The following is a 21,111-nucleotide window of genomic DNA, read 5'->3' as shown; positions in this document are numbered from 1 at the left end:
GTCATCGATCTATTATTAAAGCAGTTAGACCACATTACAACTGTTCTGTTCCAAGGAATCTTACAATCACGCATATTAAGCTTGTAGATTTTTTTGTATTAGAGAACTGTTGTTTCATCTTATTCCCTCATATTTTTCTTAGACCTCTAAGGCTCGGATAAAGCTATTTTAGCTGGCACATTGATTTGTGCGTGTAGTAAGACACTGATAACAAAAGTTGACAACAAAATAAAAACACGTTTGATGTGTGAAAATGCTTGAAAGATTGTATAGGTATTTTCTTTTGCATTTGTGGACTGAAACAGATTAGTTAATAATAAAAATATGTTGAGATTTGACGCGAACACCTAGCACAGATGTAATAAGTCGTCTAACCATCCATTAACATCCGACTGAACGCTATCTCAAAGATCTTATCCACTACTTGATCATGTTATAAAACTGTATTCTTAAACTCACAGAGACGGGGTTAAATCACAACAGTGTAAGATAGAAAAAGCGATTTTAAAGAACTCTCACGTGTGAGCATATTTTACACGAAACAGACAGCGTTGGGTCACATCCTATAGACGTAACAAGGCTAGCAAAACGAAATTGGGCATGACGAGGGGTAAATGATGGAAAGAATGCACCAGAAATTCATCAACTAAGAGGTGGGTACCCATCTGATAGCCCACCCGGATCCAGTCTTGCATACTTAAGCTCATCTTATTGGATAATCACCATTTTTTCTATTCTATTTGGACTATCTTTGATATCCAATTGCTTTAAATCAAATGTCTGCACCTTATCCTCTGAAACTCCCGGGATAAGCCAAACAGGTGTATTGTACTTCAGCACAAAGTGTACGTGTGTAATTGGGGGAGGGGTGGATGGGTCTGCTTGCTATTATTACATATTACGAATAGGAATATGAATTGAATACAAGCTGTTTTTCAATATAAATGTGAATCAAAGATGAAAAAGTGCCAAATAAAATCAAAGATGAAAAAGTGCCAAATAAAATCAAAGAATCAAAGATGAAAAGTGCCAAATAAAATAATGGAATTGAACTGCCTCCAGGCTAGGGCTCAGCACAAACGAAGCCGTAACGAACCAGATCATGAAAATGATACATCTTATTCAAATAAGGTTGCTCTCGAATAACCAATGTGCTGCAACCCGCAGTGCTTCATGGGTATCAAATAAATAAACAGATAAAGGCGGAAATAAAACAAATCCAAAAGCTGAAGAATTATTGTGCTTGTTCTTGTGAACATTCGCATAGCTTTTAGATACCAGGATTCAGTCATTAAGCTACCCATGGAGCACTGCGGGTTACGATACAGATGGTACAGGGCGAAATATAATACATTAGTACGATAGGAATTTGAGTTTTTTTTTTTAATGATAATGGCCTTGGCGGTTTGGAAGCTGTCCAGCATTACTACTAACTATCAAATTGTTGATTAACGCTAAAATAAAACCACACTCTTAAATGACTTTTTTTATTATCCCTGTTAGCGTTCATAGATTACGAGAACATGATGGAAAACTTTCACTTAAAACAACTTTCCTTTTATTTACAAAATATTAGGCAGGCAGAAGAGTGTGGAGAGTCATGCACTAATTCCTCGCGTCTTATAGATATGCTACCTAAAAATAACAACAATAGATAGATAAATACATAAACAAATAAATAACGAGTGGTTGAAAAAATAAATAATAAAATCGCTCACAATAAAAAAAAATCTCGTTCTCAAAATACGACTGTCTGTATCTGTATCTCTATCGATATTAATCTAACCCGCAAATAACTAGTAAAAAAACAAATATAACCGATCTCACAAGAAACTGGCTTGAGTTTGTATCTTATACGACACAATATGAATTTTCAAACATATTGTGTTTTTATTCGACCAAAATACTAAGGAATAAGGATTTTAAGAGGAAAACATGCTTACATCCCCTTTCCTATGTTAGTAGGGCAAGAGCCCTTTCTGCCTCACTGAAAATAGTAAAAGATTACAATTAAAATATCAGACGGACAGACAAGTAGGTCTTAAAGTATACATCGCCTTGGGGCATCTGTCATGTCTTACATGACTAGGGTCCCCTCCCCTCTGTAGTTACTTTGTTATTGCTAGGGTCCCCTCCCCCTGTAGTTACTTTGTCATTGCTAGGGTCCCCTCCCCCTGTAGTTACTTTTTCATTGCTAGGGTCCCCTCCCCTCTGTAGTTACTTTGTCATTGCTAGGGTCCCCTCCCCTCTGTAGTTACTTTGTCATTGCTAGGGTCCCCTCCCCCTGTAGTTACTTTGTCATTGCTAGGGTCCCCTCCCCCTGTAGTTACTTTGTCATTGCTAGTGTCTCCATCCCGCTTCTGTTACCTTATCACTTACATTGCTAGGGTCCCCTCCCCCTGTAGTTACTTTGTCATTGCTAGTGTCTCCATCCCGCTTCTGTTACCTTATCACTTACATTGCTAGGGTCCCCTCCCCCTGTAGTTAATTTGTCATTGCTGGGGTCTTCTTCCCCCTTCTGTTATTTTGTCACTTACATGGCTAGGGTCCCATCCCCACCTAATGTCTCTTCATAACTAGGGGTCCCCTCCTCCCTGTAGTTAATTTGTCATTGCTAGGTCCCCTCTCCTCTTAAGTTATTTAGAGACTTACATCGCTAGCGTCCCTTCCCCTCGTTCACGCTCTCTCAAACTGCGGATAATTCTTGGATCATTCCATCCCAGATGACTAAAGGCCCGTACAACCTGTAAACAACCAGGTAATACACATCAAACATGAACAAAACAACAACAAAAAAGGCCAATCCTCTAGGATCCCTGTGTTAGGAAAGCACAGGTAACCCATTTTAGGGTGGTTGGTACCTGAATTCTGACGTAGACGCTTGTATCGAGTTCGAGTAAATCGAGAAGCGCCTTCATCTCTTTTGTGCCCTTCATCCCTAGTGTTGCCTGTTGAGTAAAATATATATCCTTTAAAATAGAGGCTGATTACTGTTTTAAAGGGGGCATCGTATCCTAACCAGCATGCATTTTGGGTGGCCCTTTAGTAAGAGACAAAATATTCAAACTCTTATCCACGAAAATATACCTCACTTTCAGAGTAAGCAAAAAAAAGTTGCAACTTTCTAAGCTGATATCACATCTCTTTTACCGTTTATGATACTTGGTGTTTTGGCAGTTTCATGTACAATAAACTAGTGTATATAAAGCTTGTCTCTGCACTAACAATGACATTTGGTGTAATTTGTTAATCTAACCCAAGCAAGAATCACTTATTACTTACTTAGGGGAGGGAATGGGAGCTAAATAGAGGGGGAAGGGTGGTGTTTAGATAGGGGGGGGGGCATAAAAAAGATGTAGGGCTTAAAAGAATTTTCACAGATCCGAGACGCGTTCGTAGGCTATTTAACCCTAATAAATTCGCTTAAAACACGGTGGATTTCAAACAATCTTACATCTTACAACTAGAACAGCTCAATTTCTATTTACAAAGCATCAAATAATATAGGGAAAGTATTCCTAAAAATGATGAGAGTTTTAAATATTTAAAATAAAAATCAATCACGCAAGTACTGCATAAAGGCCTAGTGTTTTAACAGCCTATGTAAGCCGTTATTTTGTCATCCTAGCAAAGTACCAAGCCTGATAAAAACATCCATTTCCATCGGAGGATTTGGGGAAGCCAATGCGATATTTTCGATTGAATTAGGTAAACAATATATAAAACTTTATATTTAGATGGTTATTTCGAGATTTTTAAATCTTAAAAGCACATTATGCGACTTCCAATTAATAAATTAAAACAATAACAGAGGTGTGACTGACAAGGGTACTCTGCTGCAAGTGACTTATACTTCCGGACCTAGAAGCGGTCGCTTAATAGAGGGTGTCAACTTTATGTGTGGGCACGTATAGGAATTATTCAACTCGTACGAATCGGCATACCCACCAGTGATATAACCGCTCTGCCTCTGACTTCTTCTTTGGGGTCTTCTAGTCGTCTGAAGTGTAGCAAATTTTGTAAATGACTGTTATGCCGATTGAATGATTGGATGAAATGAGTGAATCATGCTTGGCGATGATGGTGATGATGATAATGATGACAATTACAGGGTGATGATGATGATGGAATTGTTGATGAGATTATGATGATGATAATGAGAAAGTGATGATAATGATAATGATGATGGAGTTGTCGATAAGTTGCTAATGATAATGAAAATGCAATGATGATGATAATGATGGAGTTGTTTATAAGATAATTATGATGATAGTAGGGAGCTTAAGAAAAAACGACGACGACAGCTGCGACAACAAGACCGAAAAAAATGCCTTCGTGCTTTGCGCTATAAGTAAATGAACTAAGTAAATGAATAATAGAAAGACTATTATCAGAAACATATGTAAAAGACAAGGGAAATTATTTCTACACTAGAGAAAGCAGTTAGATGATTTTACAGGGCAAACGACCGCATCCTCGATACAACGTAAAACTATGAGTTTTCGTGTCACAGTTTGGTGAAAAACAGCTGAAAAGTACCACAAAGAACGCATTTTCATGTGCTTTTTTTCTGCCGTCATCATCCACGTTACTTAAGGCCCTAGTGTCGAAGTATCATATAAAATGAAAGTATAAAATCCTTAAGCACCTTAATGCTAGTGCGCATGCTCGTTGCCTAAGTCCCATCGCTGCGAGCGCCTCAGAGATCTTTAGCCTCAGCTCCTGGAATAAGAGAAAACAACTTGTGTTAAACCTCGATTGTATAGGGTTATGCACGCCTTGCGTGACAAGTAGATTGTGTGAAGCACGTTGAGAGTGCATTACCAGTGGCGTGCAGCTTGCGTGACGAGATGCGCTTGCATTACAAGTGATGTGTGACTTGTGTGGATGTCAATGTATTTTGCCTGACGAGTGACGTGCAGCTTGCGTGACAGGTGACACCTATTGTGTGACATACCTTATTGGCGTGGTCCCATAGCAGTTTCTCAAGCACGTCAAAAACCTCGTCTTCTGACATCACCTTGAATACGTCACGTGACCCTTTGGAAAAACATGAAAATTAGCTTCCGGTGTATTAAATGCTCTCTCTGCCCCAAGGGGGGGAGGGGGGGGGGCAGGAGGGAAGTTCTCGCTACCGACTTTTTCCGAGTTATAAAAAAATTCACATTTCATAATAGCTTTGTATCTTGTATATCATATCATTTGTTATAGTTTTCGCTCTTAATTTGAGAGCCAAAAGCCGAGCACTGTATATGTTGTGCAATATATTATGTTCAATGCATAACAATTGTCTCGATATACAAAATAATCTTTATTCACAAATCTTACCAATAAAGATGAGAAGTTCTGCGGCTTCTAGCCGATGCTGAAAAAATATTTAAGAGAGTTACCTTTCTTAATATTGACATATTAATATGCACTTGTTTTTATGGATATATAACTATATATAACTGTGTGAAGGACAAATTTGCAGGAATAGACAGTTTTCACAATATTGCGCGCGCACCCAAAATGCCGGGCGAGCCATAGCTATGTAAAATGTCGTACAAAGTGGAGTTTACAGACAAAGCTATTGAAAACAACATAGTGAAAACGGTCTATAAATCAGGTACAGCATTAGCACATCAGTTCCTATTATAGTCCAACCTATTTTGCACTCTATTATGATTTGCACAATTTGGGTACGTCATCGTGTATGTTAATCAGTGATACTATGTATACAAGTCTACCTTCCAATTGTACGAGGAAGACATCTGTTGCAATAACGCGTCCAGCACAACATGGTCCTTGCAGTTGAACTGCTTGATGAGTACATAAAGCGCCTATGAACAACAGAAAAAGTATTGGTAAACTGCATTCATTTATGAGACAACCGGTTTCCTAACGACTTGGGACGGTTGCCTGTGATGGCAGAAGTTGGGATGGTGGCGGGTGGAGTTGTAGTATGGATGGTTGGTAGCTAGGGTAACGCAGTAGTAGGGATGGTGGCGGGTGGAGTTGTAGTATGGATGGTTGGTAGCTAGGGTAAGGCAGTAGTAGGGATGGTGGCGGGTGGAGTTGTAGTATGGATGGTTGGTAGCTAGGGTAAGGCAGTAGTGGGGATAATGGTGGGTGAAGTTGTAGTATGGATGGTTAGTAGCTAAGGTAAGGCAGTAGTAGGGATAATGGCGGGTGGAGTTGTAGTATGGATGGTTGGCAGCTAGGGTAAGGTAGTAGTAGGGATAATGGCGGGTGGAGTTGTAGTATGGATGGTTGGTAGCTAGGGTAAGGCAGTAGTAGGGATAATGGTGGGTGAAGTTGTAGTATGGATGGTTAGTAGCTAAGGTAAGGCAGTAGTAGGGATAATGGCGGGTGGAGTTGTAGTATGGATGGTTGGCAGCTAGGGTAAGGCAGTAGCAGAGATAATGGCGGGTGGAGTTGTAGTATGGATGGTTGGCAGCTAGGGTAAGGCAGTAGTGGGGATAATGGCGGGTGGAGTTGTAGTATGGATGGTTGGCAGCTAGGGTAAGGCAGTAGTAGGGATAGTGGCGGGTGGAGTTGTAGTATGGATGGTTGGCAGCAAGGGTAAGGCAGTAGCAGGGGTAGTGGCGGGTGGAGTTGTAGTATGGATGGTTGGTAGCTAGGGTAAGGCAGTAGTAGGGATAATGGCGGGTGGAGTTGTAGTATGGATGGTTGGTAGCTAGGGTAAGGCAGTAGTAGGGATAATGGCGGGTGGAGTTGTAGTATGGATGGTTGGTAGCTAGGGTAAGGCAGTAGTAGGGATAATGGCGGGTGGAGTTGTAGTATGGATGGTTGGTAGCTAGGGTAAGGCAGTAGTAGGGATAATGGCGGGTGGAGTTGTAGTATGGATGGTTGGTAGCTAGGGTAAGGCAGTAGTAGGGATAATGGCGGGTGGAGTTGTAGTATGGATGGTTGGTAGCTAGGGTAAGGCAGTAGTAGGGATAATGGCGGGTGGAGCTGTAGTATGGATGGTTGGTAGCTAGGGTAAGGCAGTAGTAGGGATAGTGGCGGGTGGAGTTGTAGTATGGATGGTTGGTAGCTAGGGTAAGGCAGTAGTAGGGATAATGGCGGGTGGAGTTGTAGTCTGAGGGGTGGTTGGTGAAAAGAGTGATGGCAGTGGTAGAGGTAGTAGTGGGAGAAGTTGTAGTATTGGTGTTTTGTAGGAGTGATGGCAGTAGTAGGGGTGATGGTGGGTAGAGTTGTAGTATGGTTGGTAGGTTGTGGGTAGGGGAGTTACGACAGTAGTATGGGTGGTTGGTAGGAGGAGAGATGGCAGTAGTATGGGTGGTTGGTAGGAGGAGAGATGGCAGTAGTATGGGTTGTGGGCAGGGGAGTTATGACAGTAGTATGGGTGGTTGGTAGGAGGAGAGATGGCAGTAGTATGGTTGGTTGGTATGAAGGAGCTGTGCTGATGGTGGGGTTACTGGTGGGAGGGACCGTGGAGGTTAAATATAGCTCACCTCACTCTTCTCTTGAGGGAGCAGTGTTGGTAGCTTCTTGATCAGAAAGGCTTTGGCGTGCGGCTCCACTACACACAGCCTACCCAAGCTGATGGCTGCATTGAATGCCATCTCGAATGGCTTGTGGCGAATAAGGTAGACCAGAAGGCTAACCATGGCTTCAAACTCTGGCGTGTGCTATAAGTATAAGTCAAAGCTTAACCCTAAATTTACCGAAAGAACTCAAAGCTCAGCCTAGGCATGAAACACATGTAATGTTGAGTGTATCATTGATGGTAGTATTGAATAATACTTACCTTATCCACGAACGGTATGTTACGAGCTTTGGTCATCGTTAGCAGCAGCTCAGAAACCACGTCTCTGTTACCTAGAAAACAAGAGCAAAAGACAAATAGAAAAAGCGTTAGTGTATCTATACTGATAATTAAAGTAACATAACAACAACATAGTAACATAAAGTAACATGTAAAGTGCTCCTATCTTGTCTTGAAATGTTAATTTGCGCTATGAAAATACTTAACCTTTTATTTATGCATATTTGGGGGATAAATAGGGACTTAGGCAACGACGATGGCAATGTGGACGATGACGGCAGAGCACAATAGAATTGAATGCGGATTCAATAAAAGACGTGATAATGCAATCAGTTTTAATAACTGATTATAGCCGTTTTACCCCAAACCACATAAAAACTCCAATTTTCACGGTCAATTGAGGATACCCTGCTAGCAGAGCTTCCTTCCTGTTTGTTTCTATCAGTTCACTTAATCCGTGTCGCGAGTCTGTTCTTTCACGTTTGAGACCAGGGTAATCGAGGATGTTAATTTATTTTTATCTGTCTCTGACCTCTCTGACTATATTATTCCATTGCAATTAAATTGGAATTTATCTCCAAACGCGGACGCATCATATTCGATTTCATTGTCCTAGTCTTCGTCATCCTCCTTGCTTAAGGTCCCTAATAAGGAGGTCACCCACCTTTTCGGATGTTTTCCATGACAACACGCATGGCATGTGGGCTCCATGTACCTGTAACCATAGCAACATACATGATTGAGTGGGCTATATGAGCCACGATTGGCTAAGGTATGCTGATGTCATTGTCCTACCTAGCAAAATCAAGGACTTGCTGGCTTCGTAGCAAACACGCGCATCGGTATTAGAAGTGAGCTGGGAATTGTAGGAATGCATCAGAAAAAAGCAATGACAGCATCACATAAGGGGATTAGAAATCAAATTCGAACACAGAGAGAAAGCATGATGATCTCGCTAATGCAATGTTCGGCCAGTAAGACCGTTGGTGAGCCCCTGCAAAACTACGCCATATAAGGCAATATAAGGAGGTAAGAAATCAAACGCTTTTTAACAAAGCGAGTAAATACTGTATGATGATCTAGCTTTTGCAACTTTCTGGCCATTAGACTGTTGGTGAGCGCCCGCAAAATACGCTAGAAACAAGCATATGGTAGTTTTGCTAGGAGAATATGCATTGGCTGGAACTTACTGAATCTTGGAGAGCCGTGAGAATATCTGGGTGTCTGCACTGAAGTAGCCCAAGACACTAGGGAAAAGAAAGCGATACATTCTGCACGATGATACCCACAAGAAGGTGCAGCGAGTTAGTTTGCCTACAAAATCTTGCTTTCCATTGTGACAAAAATCATAACAATGGACAATTGAAAACGAATTTACAGGCTTAACTAAAACTCATCTATTCTATCATATTTTCTAAAGGAAGTACGATATCTCACCTTGGCAGCTTCCATGACAATAGTGGGGTTCGCTGATAGCAGCCCTTCCTCCCCCAAAAGAACCTGAAGCAATCAGCCAAAGACAGTTCGAGTTAGACCGCATAATAAGACATCACTTATTTAGAACACCGCAAAGATTCACAAGACAGCTTGGAAAGACAACCACGCACTATAATGAGGGAGGGGGGGGGGGAGGGGAGGTGGGCTCAAGACAAAAGAAATCCAGTGGCAAGTGGCAAGCAACGTTGATTTAAACCAAGATTGTATTAAGACGCTTTGCGTTAGGGCCTGGGGCATGCTTTCCTACAGGAACTTAAAATTTGGTGAACAGTAAAATGAGCACCTGAATCCGTCTCCACTTTGGTCCATCTTCATCCACGTAGCCCGACTGCAGTTTTTCACGTGACCTCTCTGACTCCATCACTGGTGAACAATAAGCAATATCGAGGAGCTGCTTACAGCGTTTACTTACAGCCGCATTGTCACCAGTTTACTTCCGGTCCGACGGAAACCTCAACCGTTAAAAGATAAAAGAATCTATTCGAATCCGAAATATTTAACAGGCCATCCGCTCTAAATTAGCAGTCACATCATCAAAGAAACTTCCAATAGACACACTGCTTTCTATATTTTGAAATATTTTTTCGTGTTTTCCGTTAAAAAACATCTGAGATTCTTACGTAATCGACCGGAAGTAAACTGGTGACAATGCGGCTTTAAAGCCACAAGCAAACAGTGCCAGCATTGCTAGGCCAATCAATGCTATCTTTTTTGGGATCACACGGGTAGAGTTTACCAAAATTTCCTTTTTCTGATGGAGACCCTTGTATGACTGAACAAGGTTGGCTCTATGTGCACAGGGACATTTTGATTCGATAGAAAAAAGCTCATCCTCTAATATACGCCTATTTCAATAAAAGTTGTCAGGGAAAATGGCGATTGGCAAATGGCAGTTCTACAACCAAAAGCAACCATGCGTCTCGAAGAATATGGATAAATCAAAACAATTATCCATTAAAGGTTACCAATGCTTGGCTCTGACATTGCTGGACTTTTTTTAACACCTTTAATTTTACGAATAATTAGTACGCATAAGCCATTTTCCATTTGCACTGACAACCTTTTGTGAAATAGGTGTGTGTATAATGCGACACGTTAACGTGGCCACCAAGAAAAAGTTTTAGGAAATTCAGCCAAATAGCATGCGAGATCACATATTTGAGATGGACTTTAAAACTAGGAAGATTCCGCTCTTATTTTCACTGAAGAATTTCTTTACCTTCGCTGGTTGGCTAGTGATTGGTTTACATCACCAAACTGTCAAGGTGGCCACGGTAGCGTGCGTTACTTCAGATAAAACGTTTCTCGCATCTTTATTGGTTTACTTAACAAAACTGTTAAGGTGGCCACGGTAGCGTGCGTCGTATCAGATAACATATTTCTCACATCCTTATTGGATTTCTTCACAAAACTGTCAAGGTGACTAGGGTAGCGTGCGTCGTATCAGATAACACGTTTCTAACATCCTTATTGGCTTACTTCACAAAACTGTCAAGGTGACCACGGTAGCGTGCGTCATATCCGATAACTCGTTTCTAACATCCTTATTGGCTTACTTCACAAAATTGTCAAGGTGACCACGGTAGCGTGGGTCAAATATCAGATAACTCGTTTCTAACATCCTTATTGGCTTACTTCACAAAACTGTCAAGGTGACCACGGTAGCGTGGGTCAAATATCAGATAACTCGTTTCTAGCATCCTTATTGGCTTACTTTACACTACTGTCAAGGTGGCCACTGTAGCGCGGGTCATATCCGATAACACGTTTCTAACATCCTTATTGGCTTACTTTACACTACTGTCAAGGTGACCACGGTAGCGTGCGTCATATCCGATAACTCGTTTCTAACATCCTTATTGGCTTACTTTACACTACTGTCAAGGTGGCCACTGTAGTGTGCGTTGCACTGTTATAAAACTGATACATGACGTTAATAAAAGATGGAAATGGTGGAGATGATAAAAGATGATCATGATGACAACTTACTTTTCATCGCTCCAATTATCCGCTTCACCATAACAGGTTTCCAGACGTTCTCGTTGCTGAGAGAGCAAAGTAAATAAAAGTTAAAATCCATGTTCTATGGGTAACACACAAATACCATAACTGAAGCACACTGAAACAGATCCTAATCATACCGCTCTGTCCAGGTCGGGCTTGGGAGAGGCGTTTTCTTGCCGAGGTATCGAGGCTGATAGCAGAAAATACATGATATACATCATGAGAATACATACTTCTTAGGGGAATTATCCAGGATTTCTTAAAAGGTGGGGGGACAGGATTTTCCAAAAGGGGGCACCCTCGGGGGACTTAAGAACAAAAAATATATAATAGGCAGGAGGTGAAGATGTTGAATGACAATCTCCCATACACTATTAATGAATTCCATTGATGATGCAAGTTATCAGCGATCAAATGTAACAAAGAACAGGAAAATAGAGGGGATTACTCAAGTATAAGCATGACAGGGGTATCCATACTTTTTTTGGTTTTGATTTTTTCTTTCTTTGGAAAGCTTGTCTATTATTATAATTATAATATTTGTTTGGGGGGGGGGGGGGTGGGTGGGGAGGGGGGTTTCTATTTTCGGATTTTTTGGGGGTCATTAAATTTTTTGCTCTAACACCCCTTCGCCATGTTTTACTGTAGCTGTTTTCCTGGAGAAGCACCCTTCTACTATAGACACATCGTCACCCTATGTTGGGGAATGAGGGTGTGACTAATCACATGGTACCTGTATATTGCTAGTCCTCTTCAGAAGGATTGGTTTTGACGTCACAATCCGGGGTATATCACGACCAGCGCTTACATCCTCGCACCAGTTCCCTGAGTTGCGTGGGTACATCTTATCAGAGCACTGAAAATTGGAACACGTTTTATGGGTTTTACCAAACGACTCATATTCTCTACCATTAACAGTACAGTCTACAAAATGGTGTTAACAATTTATTTGTCTTAGATTGACCCAATAACGATGGTGTTTTCTTACCTTTCTAGCAATTCTCGTCATGCTCGCATTAGTTGTCAGTGGATAACGCTCTATGAGTGACATGTTCTTCTGATTGGCCGTGCTAGGAATTGGTGGTAAGGGTTGGTCACGTGATACAGGCTTGCTGTCAAGTGCAGTCTACAATTAGAGAAATATAGCTCCATTTAGCAGAAATATAGCTCCATTTAGCAGAAATATAGCTCCATTTATCAGAAATATAGCTCCATTTATCAGAAATATAGCTCCATTTAGCAGAAATATAGCTCCATTTAGCAGAAATATAGCTCCATTTAGCAGAAATATAGCTCCATTTATCAGAAATATAGCTCCATTTATCAGAAATATAGCTCCATTTAGCAGAAATATAGCTCCATTTATCAGAAATATAGCTCCATTTATCAGAAATATAGCTCCATTTATCAGAAATATAGCTCCATTTATTAGAAATATAGCTCCATTTGTCAGAAATATAGCTCCATCTATCAGAAATATAGCTTCATTTAGCAGAAATATAGCTCCATTTATCAGAAATATAGCTCCATTTATCAGAAATATAGCTCCATTTAGCAGAGATATAGCTCCATTTATTAGAAATATAGCTCCATTTGTCAGAAATATAGCTCCATCTATCAGAAATATAGCTCCATTTAGCAGAAATATAGCTCCATTTATCAGAAATATAGCTCCATTTATCAGAAATATAGCTCCATTTAGCAGAGATATAGCTCCATTTATTAGAAATATAGCTCCATTTGTCATAAATATAGCTCCATCTATCAGAAATATAGCTCCATTTATCAGAAATATAGCTCCATTTAGCAGAAATATAGCTCCGTTTAGCAGAAATATAGCTCCATTTAGCAAAAAACATAGCTCTATTTAGCAGAAATGTAGCTCCATTCAGCAGAAATGTAGTTCCATTTAGCAGAAATATATAAAAACCACTAAAACAGACAGTAAAAACATTCAATGAGTAGGGTACCCAGCAACTGATCAGAAACAGAAAAGAACAGAACAGGAATACTTGAAAAATCAGTCCTTTTGGATGTGTTCTCGAAGACTACCATTCCCTGAACATAATCCAAAAGCAAGACAGTTCTATGTGAAACACTGACAAATCTAGTTTAAAATAGATTTATCTTATTATTTGCATTTACTTACCAAGTATCCAGTGAGTATCTTGCCATCACTAGGGGGACCACTTCCTGAAGAACGTACAGTGATAGTGGTTATCAGACTATCTCATGAGTTACTTTCACACCATCTTATCATGTGACTTCCTGTCACACCATCTTTTAATGTGACTTACTGTCACGCCATCTTATCACATGACTTATTGTCACACAATCTTATCATGTGACTTACTGTCATGCCATCTTATCATGTGACTTACTGTCATGCTATCTTATCATGTGACTTACTGTCATGCCATCTTATCATGTGACTTACTGTCATGCCATCTTATCATGTGACTTACTGTCATGCCATCTTATCATGTGACTTACTGTCATGCCATCTTATCACGTGACTTACTGTCATGCCATCTTATCATGTGACTTACTGTCATGCCATCTTATCATGTGACTTACTGTCATGCCATCTTATCATGTGGCTTACTGTCATGTCATCTTATCATGTGACTTACTGTCATGCCATCTTATCATGTGACTTACTGTCATGCCATCTTATCATGTGACTTACTGTCATGCCATCTTATCATGTGGCTTACCATCATGCCTTCCCATAGTCACTTCTAGCTTCTCGTCTTGTGGCAGGGGGTCGACAGTGAACTGGGTTGCTTGGCCTATCATGTCATACATGCGGTGAAGTCGTACAAGCAGCTTATCCAGTGCAATTTTCTAAACAAATAACACATATAAGAACATGCATATAGATAGTCATTGCACTTTGCAAACTACATTGCAAAATATTATATCTGCAATGGCTCATAGTTATACTCACATGTACATCAATGACACTGTTGACTTTCATGGGCTTTTCTCTCCAAGGAAGGTCAGACTGGAACGGGGGTCGCTCTACACAAACCACCATGCAAAAAGTTATGAGATACAGTATTCATTTGGACTGCTTGAGAGGTGAATTTAAAAACCGGTATGAAAGGTCATAGGCAGCATATAGGTAGCATAGAGCATTTGTGCATAAGTAATATCCTTTAGATGTATTATTGTAAATTTTGTTGTTGCTCGTTGCGCAACCTCAGTGAATCCAAAATCCTTGTCTCGTTTGGGAATAGCGCGTAGTCAATCAACCATCATTACCAATCGATGGCTTTCATGTTTTCACTGTCGCATCATAAATCATTTGACCTTCTCAGATGAGAAATGGATTTTAAATTCCCCTCTCTTGTGCAACAATGAATTCAACTATACTGTAAATGTATGCATTGACATTTTCTTTTTCTCTCTGTGTTCCATGGCGTCATGTGGTCTTAAAGAAACCCATAACCTTAACAAACCTTGGGAATTCCAACACACTTATGAATTCCAAGACTAGAAAGGTAAGTCCAGCACACCTTTTACAAGGAAGGTATCCTGCATAGCCAGTCCTAGGGCATGCCAGGAACGTGGGTCCAGATTCTGCATGTACTCAGACCACTGAAAGCGATGATGGTCCATTTCCCAGTAGTCCTCCTCTTCCTCCCCCCCATGGGTATCCATTTGCAGGTCCTCTTCTTTGTCAGAAGAACCCGTAGCCTGTTGTCTCACCCCTCCTGGGGAACCCTTTGCTTCTCTATCATGAGTTCTATCCTGGTTCTCTCTTTCCCACTCAAGTATCTTTCTTGGAGTTGTCATTGTAGTTTGGTCTGTTTGACTGTCAGTTGAGGAGGTCACTGATGCTAAAGAACACATATACATCCTTACCACATGTGCACGTCTGCCCATTGTTCACATTCAATACTATATCACAACCCCTCACCTGAAGTCTCTCTATTGCACCAATAAAGAGATACATAAAGGATCAAACTTCAATGAAAATTGTTTTAACAGAGGTGTACAAATAACAAACCAAACTATCTATATTATCTCTGATTTCATAACCCCCAAACAGCCCCATGTTTTTCTACAGTTTCTACAACTTCTGTAGTTACGGTAGAACCTGCTAACTAGAACTCGGCTAACTCGAATTCCCTGCTAACTCGAACTAAGTTTGATTTCCCTTGAACCTAATTTTTCACCACCACATGAAACGGTAATTGTTCTAAAGCTAGTATTGTTTGTATTTTGAGGATTAAATTTGTCGGTCCATAATTGCATGAGTTGTATTCTGTATTGGAAAAAAAGATTTTGATCTAATATCCACATCATGCACACCTTTTTTTTGTGTTGAGAATAGCAGATCACTTGTCTACTGTAAATGTAGAATGCTGTATTCAAAAAGAAATCTACACCACTTAGAATAATACAGTACAGACTAAACAGCGTCACACACGTTTTTTGCGTGTTTTTTGAGTGTAGTTTGAGTGTAGTGCATGCACGGATTTTGCGTGTAAAACTCTGAGTGTACTACACGATCGGTGCGTGTGGTGTATCGACAAAGAAATAAAAACAAGCTGTGACTCTTGCTTACTTACTGTACCATCACACTTAGTACTGGTACTGTGCAATAGGCACTCACCAGTAGTGAGACCCAGGCCCTCATCAAGTTGTACTGAGCTGATCACTGAAGCTGTCTCCCTGTGGTCGTCTTCAGCATCAGACAGGGGTTCAGGTGTGGTGTCACCCCCACCATCATACAGATCTTCCTGTGGTGCTGGTATCTGCTTCAGTCCCGCCAGGGAGGGGCTTGAGACAGGGGCGGGGTCACTACGACGCTTTGTTTTTTTCTTCCTGTAGCATTAGCTTATAGTATTAATGTATGATTGGGGACTTGTGCTTAGAGATCACGTGACTTCTTGGGTGACAAACTAGCACATGCTCAGGCTTTTAGTTAGCCTGCTTGCAGGCAGTACTCGGTTATCATCGCGGAAAATCGGTTATCATCGCGGAAAACCCTCTCCGTTCGATGATCGGGTGCTATATTGTATTCTAAGCCGCACGGTTCCTGGGGGCGAACCGTACGCCTTAGAATACAATATGGCGCCTGATCATCGAACGGAGAGGGTTTTCCGCGATGATAACCGAGTACCGCCTGCAAGCAGGCTAGCTTTTAGTAGCAGCAAAAAAAGTAACAAAAAGCAACTTACCTATTTAGCGCTTACAAATAAAGCCAGAAATTTTTTTCTCAGAAAAGGGTGTTTTTACATTTAAAGATTTTTTTCCATTGTTCTCTGGCAAGACGGGCATAGTCATTTCTGTGTTGAATTTACCACCTGAAAGGTCACATGATACCTTGGCGCAAGTGCCCTATTGAGGCATAAGGCTTGGAAAGAGTGGTCCTACACAGTAATTATCCCACTTTGTGTGAGATTATGACTAGTGTTGGCATTTTTTTATTTAGTCTTTTAGTTCCCTTCATAACGTACCCTTTATGCTTGTCAGTCATTTTTTGACTGGTTGGAGATCCTGCTATCTTTTCTCTTGTCTTGTGCATACTTGCATCAGGTTGAGAGATTGGTGTCTTATTAAACTCAATAGATTCTTGACCTGAAAAAAGCAAAATAAAATCAAACCCCATTACAGAGCATAGAGCGTAGTAGGTATAGAAATATTGGGGGAGGGGCATAAACAGACACACAAAGAAAATATAGGAGACACAAGCATGACCCTGCTTGTCTGCTTAGCAGCCACTCCTGCAAGAATTTAAAAGAATTAGAGAAAATGTGCAAATAATGATTGCATGGGAGCGCTTTAAAAAAATGCATGAATTTTGGGATAAGCATTCCTTTTTAATTGATGCCGGCCACATTAATATGTCAAGAACAGTCTGTCATTTGAACCGTCTTTCTTCACCTACCCCAACATACACACACTACTCATCTCAAGCCACAATTCAGAGGATGTTATGTCTACATATTTTGGGTCAGAGAGCTGTTTGGGTTTGTAGTTGTACTGTCTTTGGTTAGTCAGTGACAAAAACAGTTAATCTTACTTAGGGATTCTAGAACCATCCTGTTAAAGTCATTGATGACGTCTACATCCCTCTGGTTGCCAAATCTATCTGGTGTTTCTGTAATAAACAATCTCTGATGCTGGCTTTCACTGAGTCTGTCCAATAATTGGTCTGATGCTTGGTCTCTGGAAAATTTGGACTTGGTTTGCCTCTGAAGATAAATGAAAAAAAAAATATGGAAAAATAAAAACAATAAAAAGTATATCATTAAATACTCTTTTTTAGTGCCCAGATTGAGGCCCCTCTCAACACTACCCAGAAATGAAAGGGCAACTGTTTTTTTAGCACCAACAAGTCACTCTTTCTAACTATCTAAAAATGGAAGACACATTCTGAACTATTTGTTGGACTTGTTTTAAGCTCCATGCTTGTAAGCTCCATGCTCGTATTACAGCCTCCTCATACAGATACACATGGACATTTTTTTGGCATTGTAGTGTCTTTGGCTTACTGTACCTGGGATCGAGAAGACTGCAAATTAGCTGACTGACAAAACAATCGGGCACTAGAAAGAACTTTCTCCAATCTCTGCTGTAACCATTTTACCCTCTTCTTTGCAGGCTCAATCTATAATGAATTTACTTATAAATAAGCATCAAAGAAATGTTTTGCACACTTTTAAAGATTGATCTGAACAAAGATGTTAAAATTAGTAATACTGTATCCAGGAAAGTGTTTGAATCACATTTTATACAAAAACGAATGGAAATTCTCTATGTTAAACAAAATGTAAGATAAAATACAGTGGGAGTAGCAAATTGGCTGTGACATACCCCAATTTCATACTTGACAGCTTTCTCCAGATCAAGTCTTGCATAAGCTAGCTCATTCCTGATCTTCATCAACACCTGAAAACACGAATAACCATAAAAAATGTCAGCACAAAAAAAGCATGTTGACAGCTCTCCTACCCCCCTCTCCCCCTAAAAAAACAGACAAGTTTAAAGTATGCTTTGGGAGTAATTCAAAACAGTTAACATGGAAATTTAAATGTTTTTTTCATTTCAAGCTTTCGATTTGCACGGTCACATCTATGAGAAACACCACAAAATAAAAAAAGCTATTGCAAAGTCATAAAAAATGTTTTAAATGCACAAAGGTGAGAGTGACAATTACCTTAATAATAAATGTCTGCCATAATAATAATTTATCTAACTAACCTGGACCATAACAATCAACTCTTTGCTCTTGTTAAGTAGAGATTGAAGTTGCTCTTCACTCCGCTCATGATCACCCTAAAACAAACTCACCCTGATTGAGGTTATGTCATCAGAAATATACCTTATCTTTCTATTAACAGAAAAGAGAAGAGCAGTGGAAACCTGTCAAAATAAAAGTTAGCTGCAGAGTTTGAGTTATCAGATTAGACATAACTGAATGATAGTCTCAAGGGAAGTTGGAATCATGTTTAAATTAGCAGCAGTGTTTGAGATACAGAGTTCTAGTTAGCAAGGTTTTACTGCAGTGGAGTAAGACAGATAGAAAAGGGGGTCAGGCAATTATGGACAAGAACACAGATAAACAGATGGATTGGTGAATGGATGGATGGCTAAATTGACACACAGAAGATCAGTTGCATGGGTGAATAGATTAATGGCTAAACAGACAGACAGAGAACAGAAGAACACATCTTGAGGTGCATAACATTAGTTAGGGACTACTAGTTACAAAACTTGAAAGAGGTAACCTTCTATAAATAAACAGGGGAGGAAGAGTGGTCCCAAAAAGGGGGAAGCGGAAGTGACGGGAGGGGGAGGGGGAGGGGGAGGGGGTAGCGTGGTGAGGAGGGTTGCAAGGGTCGTGGTTTCAAAGGGTGGTACCTGGGTTTGACATAGAGTGCAGATAAAAATGAATACAAACATTTAAAAATTGTATCATATTTTCTTTTATCAAGCATATGATTTATACATGTAACGCTTGTGATGCTTGTAACACTAATTTGGTATGTACATGTGAAAATCGCATGTTGATGGCAAAAAAAGACATCCCCCCTAAAAAAATATACAAACAAAAGAAAATAGAGAAGAATAGAAAGAGGGGGGGTTTGCAAGCATCACCCTTCTCCCCCCTGTCCACTGCACCTGATAAATAATATTGTATTGTATAGAACCTGCAAAAACATATTGGCTTGAAATGAATAGAATTTGGGACTAGAAGGCACTATGTTAGTCCAGACCTGGGACTCACTTTGCGCTCGACATTCTGGCTCGCGTGAAAAAGGGTCCAGTATTTATTGCATGCGCATGTGCGAACACGTGCCAATTAGCGATCTTCACGGCAAAAGTTGAAATACGAGCGCGCACAATAATGGACGTGCCTAAGGAGGGTTGATCCCCGCTAGACCTTGTCGAGTGCAGAGCTCCGAAAATCGATCATCGCTAAGTTAAAAAGAATGTTTTGTGCATGTGAAGGAATATCAGCGAACTGCTTGGTTTTTTTTACTATAAAAATGCCAAAAAAGTGTGCGCTCGTTTAAAAAGGCGCTATTGCCTAAAGCGCGCGCGTGAAAATAATGAAAACGGAAAAGCTCTTTGATTGATATATTTTCCAGACTCTAATTATCATCTGTCTTGTTCTCAGAAAAGATTGACAATCAAGTATTTACCCACGTCCAAAATCAGCTTATTATTTCTGAAATAAACCCTCGCTTGTCCCTTTCGCAGCCATCTTGAACTAAGCAACCAGGCCACACCACATATATGTGGTGTATTTTCGCACATGCGCATGCAATAAATACTGGACCCTCTTTCACGCGAGCCAGAATGTTGAGCGCAAAGAGAGTCCCAGGTCTGGACCAGCTCTTTGTAAGCTTGCATAAAAAGCACTGCTCTAAATGTACTATAGTCAAAAGATTAACTTACAGTTGCATCTGTTTCTAATGTCTCCAAGGCTTTCTTTAGAGCTTCCTGTGTGTCTCTGACGAGCAGGACCTGTACAGTCAATCATAAGTACACCTTTGTGAATTAAAAGGGTTTTCCTTGAAAGGCAAAGTATTCTCCTAGATATTACAAAATTATCTCTTTCAAAAAATACCTAATACTTATCAGAAACTTTTGAATATTTTCCTATGTATCCAATGTTGTTATACGTATGACACCATATGCAAGTTGAAATTACTTAAGCTTATATAAGTAAGTAAGTAAGCAACTAAGTAAGTAAATTTACATCCCAAATTGGAATAATGGTAACCCGTGCATTTTATTTTTTGCCGTTTTTGTTGAGAACTGTATTCTTCATAATCTGACCTGTTCCTCAATAAGCGCTTGTGAACGCTTCGCCCGATCTCTCGCTGGTTTGTAACTTGTTGGACTTCGTTCTTCACGTGCAATTGATCGCCTTCCCGAAACACGCGATGCGCGATCAGCCAACGGCGAAGATGCCATGCTACGAAAACAAGCGATGAAAAACCTTCGAATAAAGATGCTGTTCCATTGTTCAAAGTCAAGGAGACTAGCATACCGCGTGAAAAACTAGTATGGTGTGTTACAGTCAAATATATTATGCTACCTTTCAGTGAGGCGTTATAATGCAGCAATCAAATGTTTATTGGTGCTAATGGCAGCGGCCATCTTGTTCTTTCTGTCGCTAGGGCGACGAGAGGATCTTACCACAGGGCTCCCGGACTTACACCGAAAAAGGAAATATCTTTTGCATTTCTATTTCCATTCTTTTTCAATAGCCCAATATAGCTAATATGATCAATAGAAGATGATTCAGTTACCTATAACATTTTATGATTTCATCCAAAACATGCAAAAAAGGTAATCAAAATTAAAGC

General features: G+C 40.2%; 1 protein-coding gene and 1 long non-coding RNA gene across 4 annotated transcripts; one reads left to right on the top strand and one right to left on the bottom strand.

Annotated features, from left to right (window-relative positions):
- Positions 1-346: 346 nt before the first annotated feature.
- LOC125568393 lies at positions 347-19,074 on the top strand. Its single transcript, XR_007312333.1, has 5 exons — positions 347-653; positions 12,272-12,358; positions 14,273-14,359; positions 14,719-14,781; positions 18,634-19,074. It is a non-coding gene; the product is annotated as an uncharacterized LOC125568393 (long non-coding RNA).
- Positions 1,474-21,044, bottom strand: LOC5504792. Of its 3 annotated transcripts, XM_048730625.1 has the most exons (33): positions 20,841-21,041; positions 20,579-20,717; positions 20,195-20,263; positions 18,494-18,568; positions 18,107-18,181; positions 17,790-17,900; positions 17,313-17,484; positions 16,747-16,867; positions 15,900-16,111; positions 14,797-15,120; positions 14,226-14,299; positions 13,993-14,122; positions 13,425-13,468; positions 12,264-12,401; positions 12,009-12,131; positions 11,413-11,465; positions 11,261-11,316; positions 9,555-9,634; positions 9,212-9,274; positions 8,965-9,021; positions 8,570-8,630; positions 8,439-8,489; positions 7,757-7,827; positions 7,461-7,637; positions 5,730-5,822; positions 5,329-5,365; positions 4,958-5,040; positions 4,649-4,722; positions 3,949-4,000; positions 2,862-2,948; positions 2,653-2,744; positions 1,944-1,987; positions 1,474-1,635 (listed from the first exon to the last, which is right to left on the bottom strand). In XM_048730625.1, exons 2-32 carry the CDS (start codon positions 20,714-20,716, stop codon positions 1,954-1,956), a joined length of 3,027 nt encoding a protein of 1,008 aa, XP_048586582.1. In that variant the 5' UTR covers position 20,717; positions 20,841-21,041; the 3' UTR covers positions 1,474-1,635; positions 1,944-1,953. The 3 variants fall into 3 exon arrangements, with proteins under 3 accessions (XP_048586582.1, XP_048586583.1, XP_048586584.1); XM_048730626.1 differs by lacking the exon at positions 1,944-1,987 and having other exon boundaries at positions 20,841-21,044; XM_048730627.1 differs by lacking the exons at positions 20,579-20,717; positions 20,841-21,041 and having other exon boundaries at positions 18,494-18,584.
- Between the last annotated feature and the right edge of the window lie 67 nt (positions 21,045-21,111).

Source organism: Nematostella vectensis, chromosome 7 (genome assembly GCF_932526225.1).
Source record: "Nematostella vectensis chromosome 7, jaNemVect1.1, whole genome shotgun sequence".
Taxonomy (NCBI): domain Eukaryota; kingdom Metazoa; phylum Cnidaria; class Anthozoa; order Actiniaria; family Edwardsiidae; genus Nematostella; species Nematostella vectensis.
Note: the sequence above shows the minus strand (reverse complement) of the source record. Positions and strands in the feature narration are given on the sequence as shown.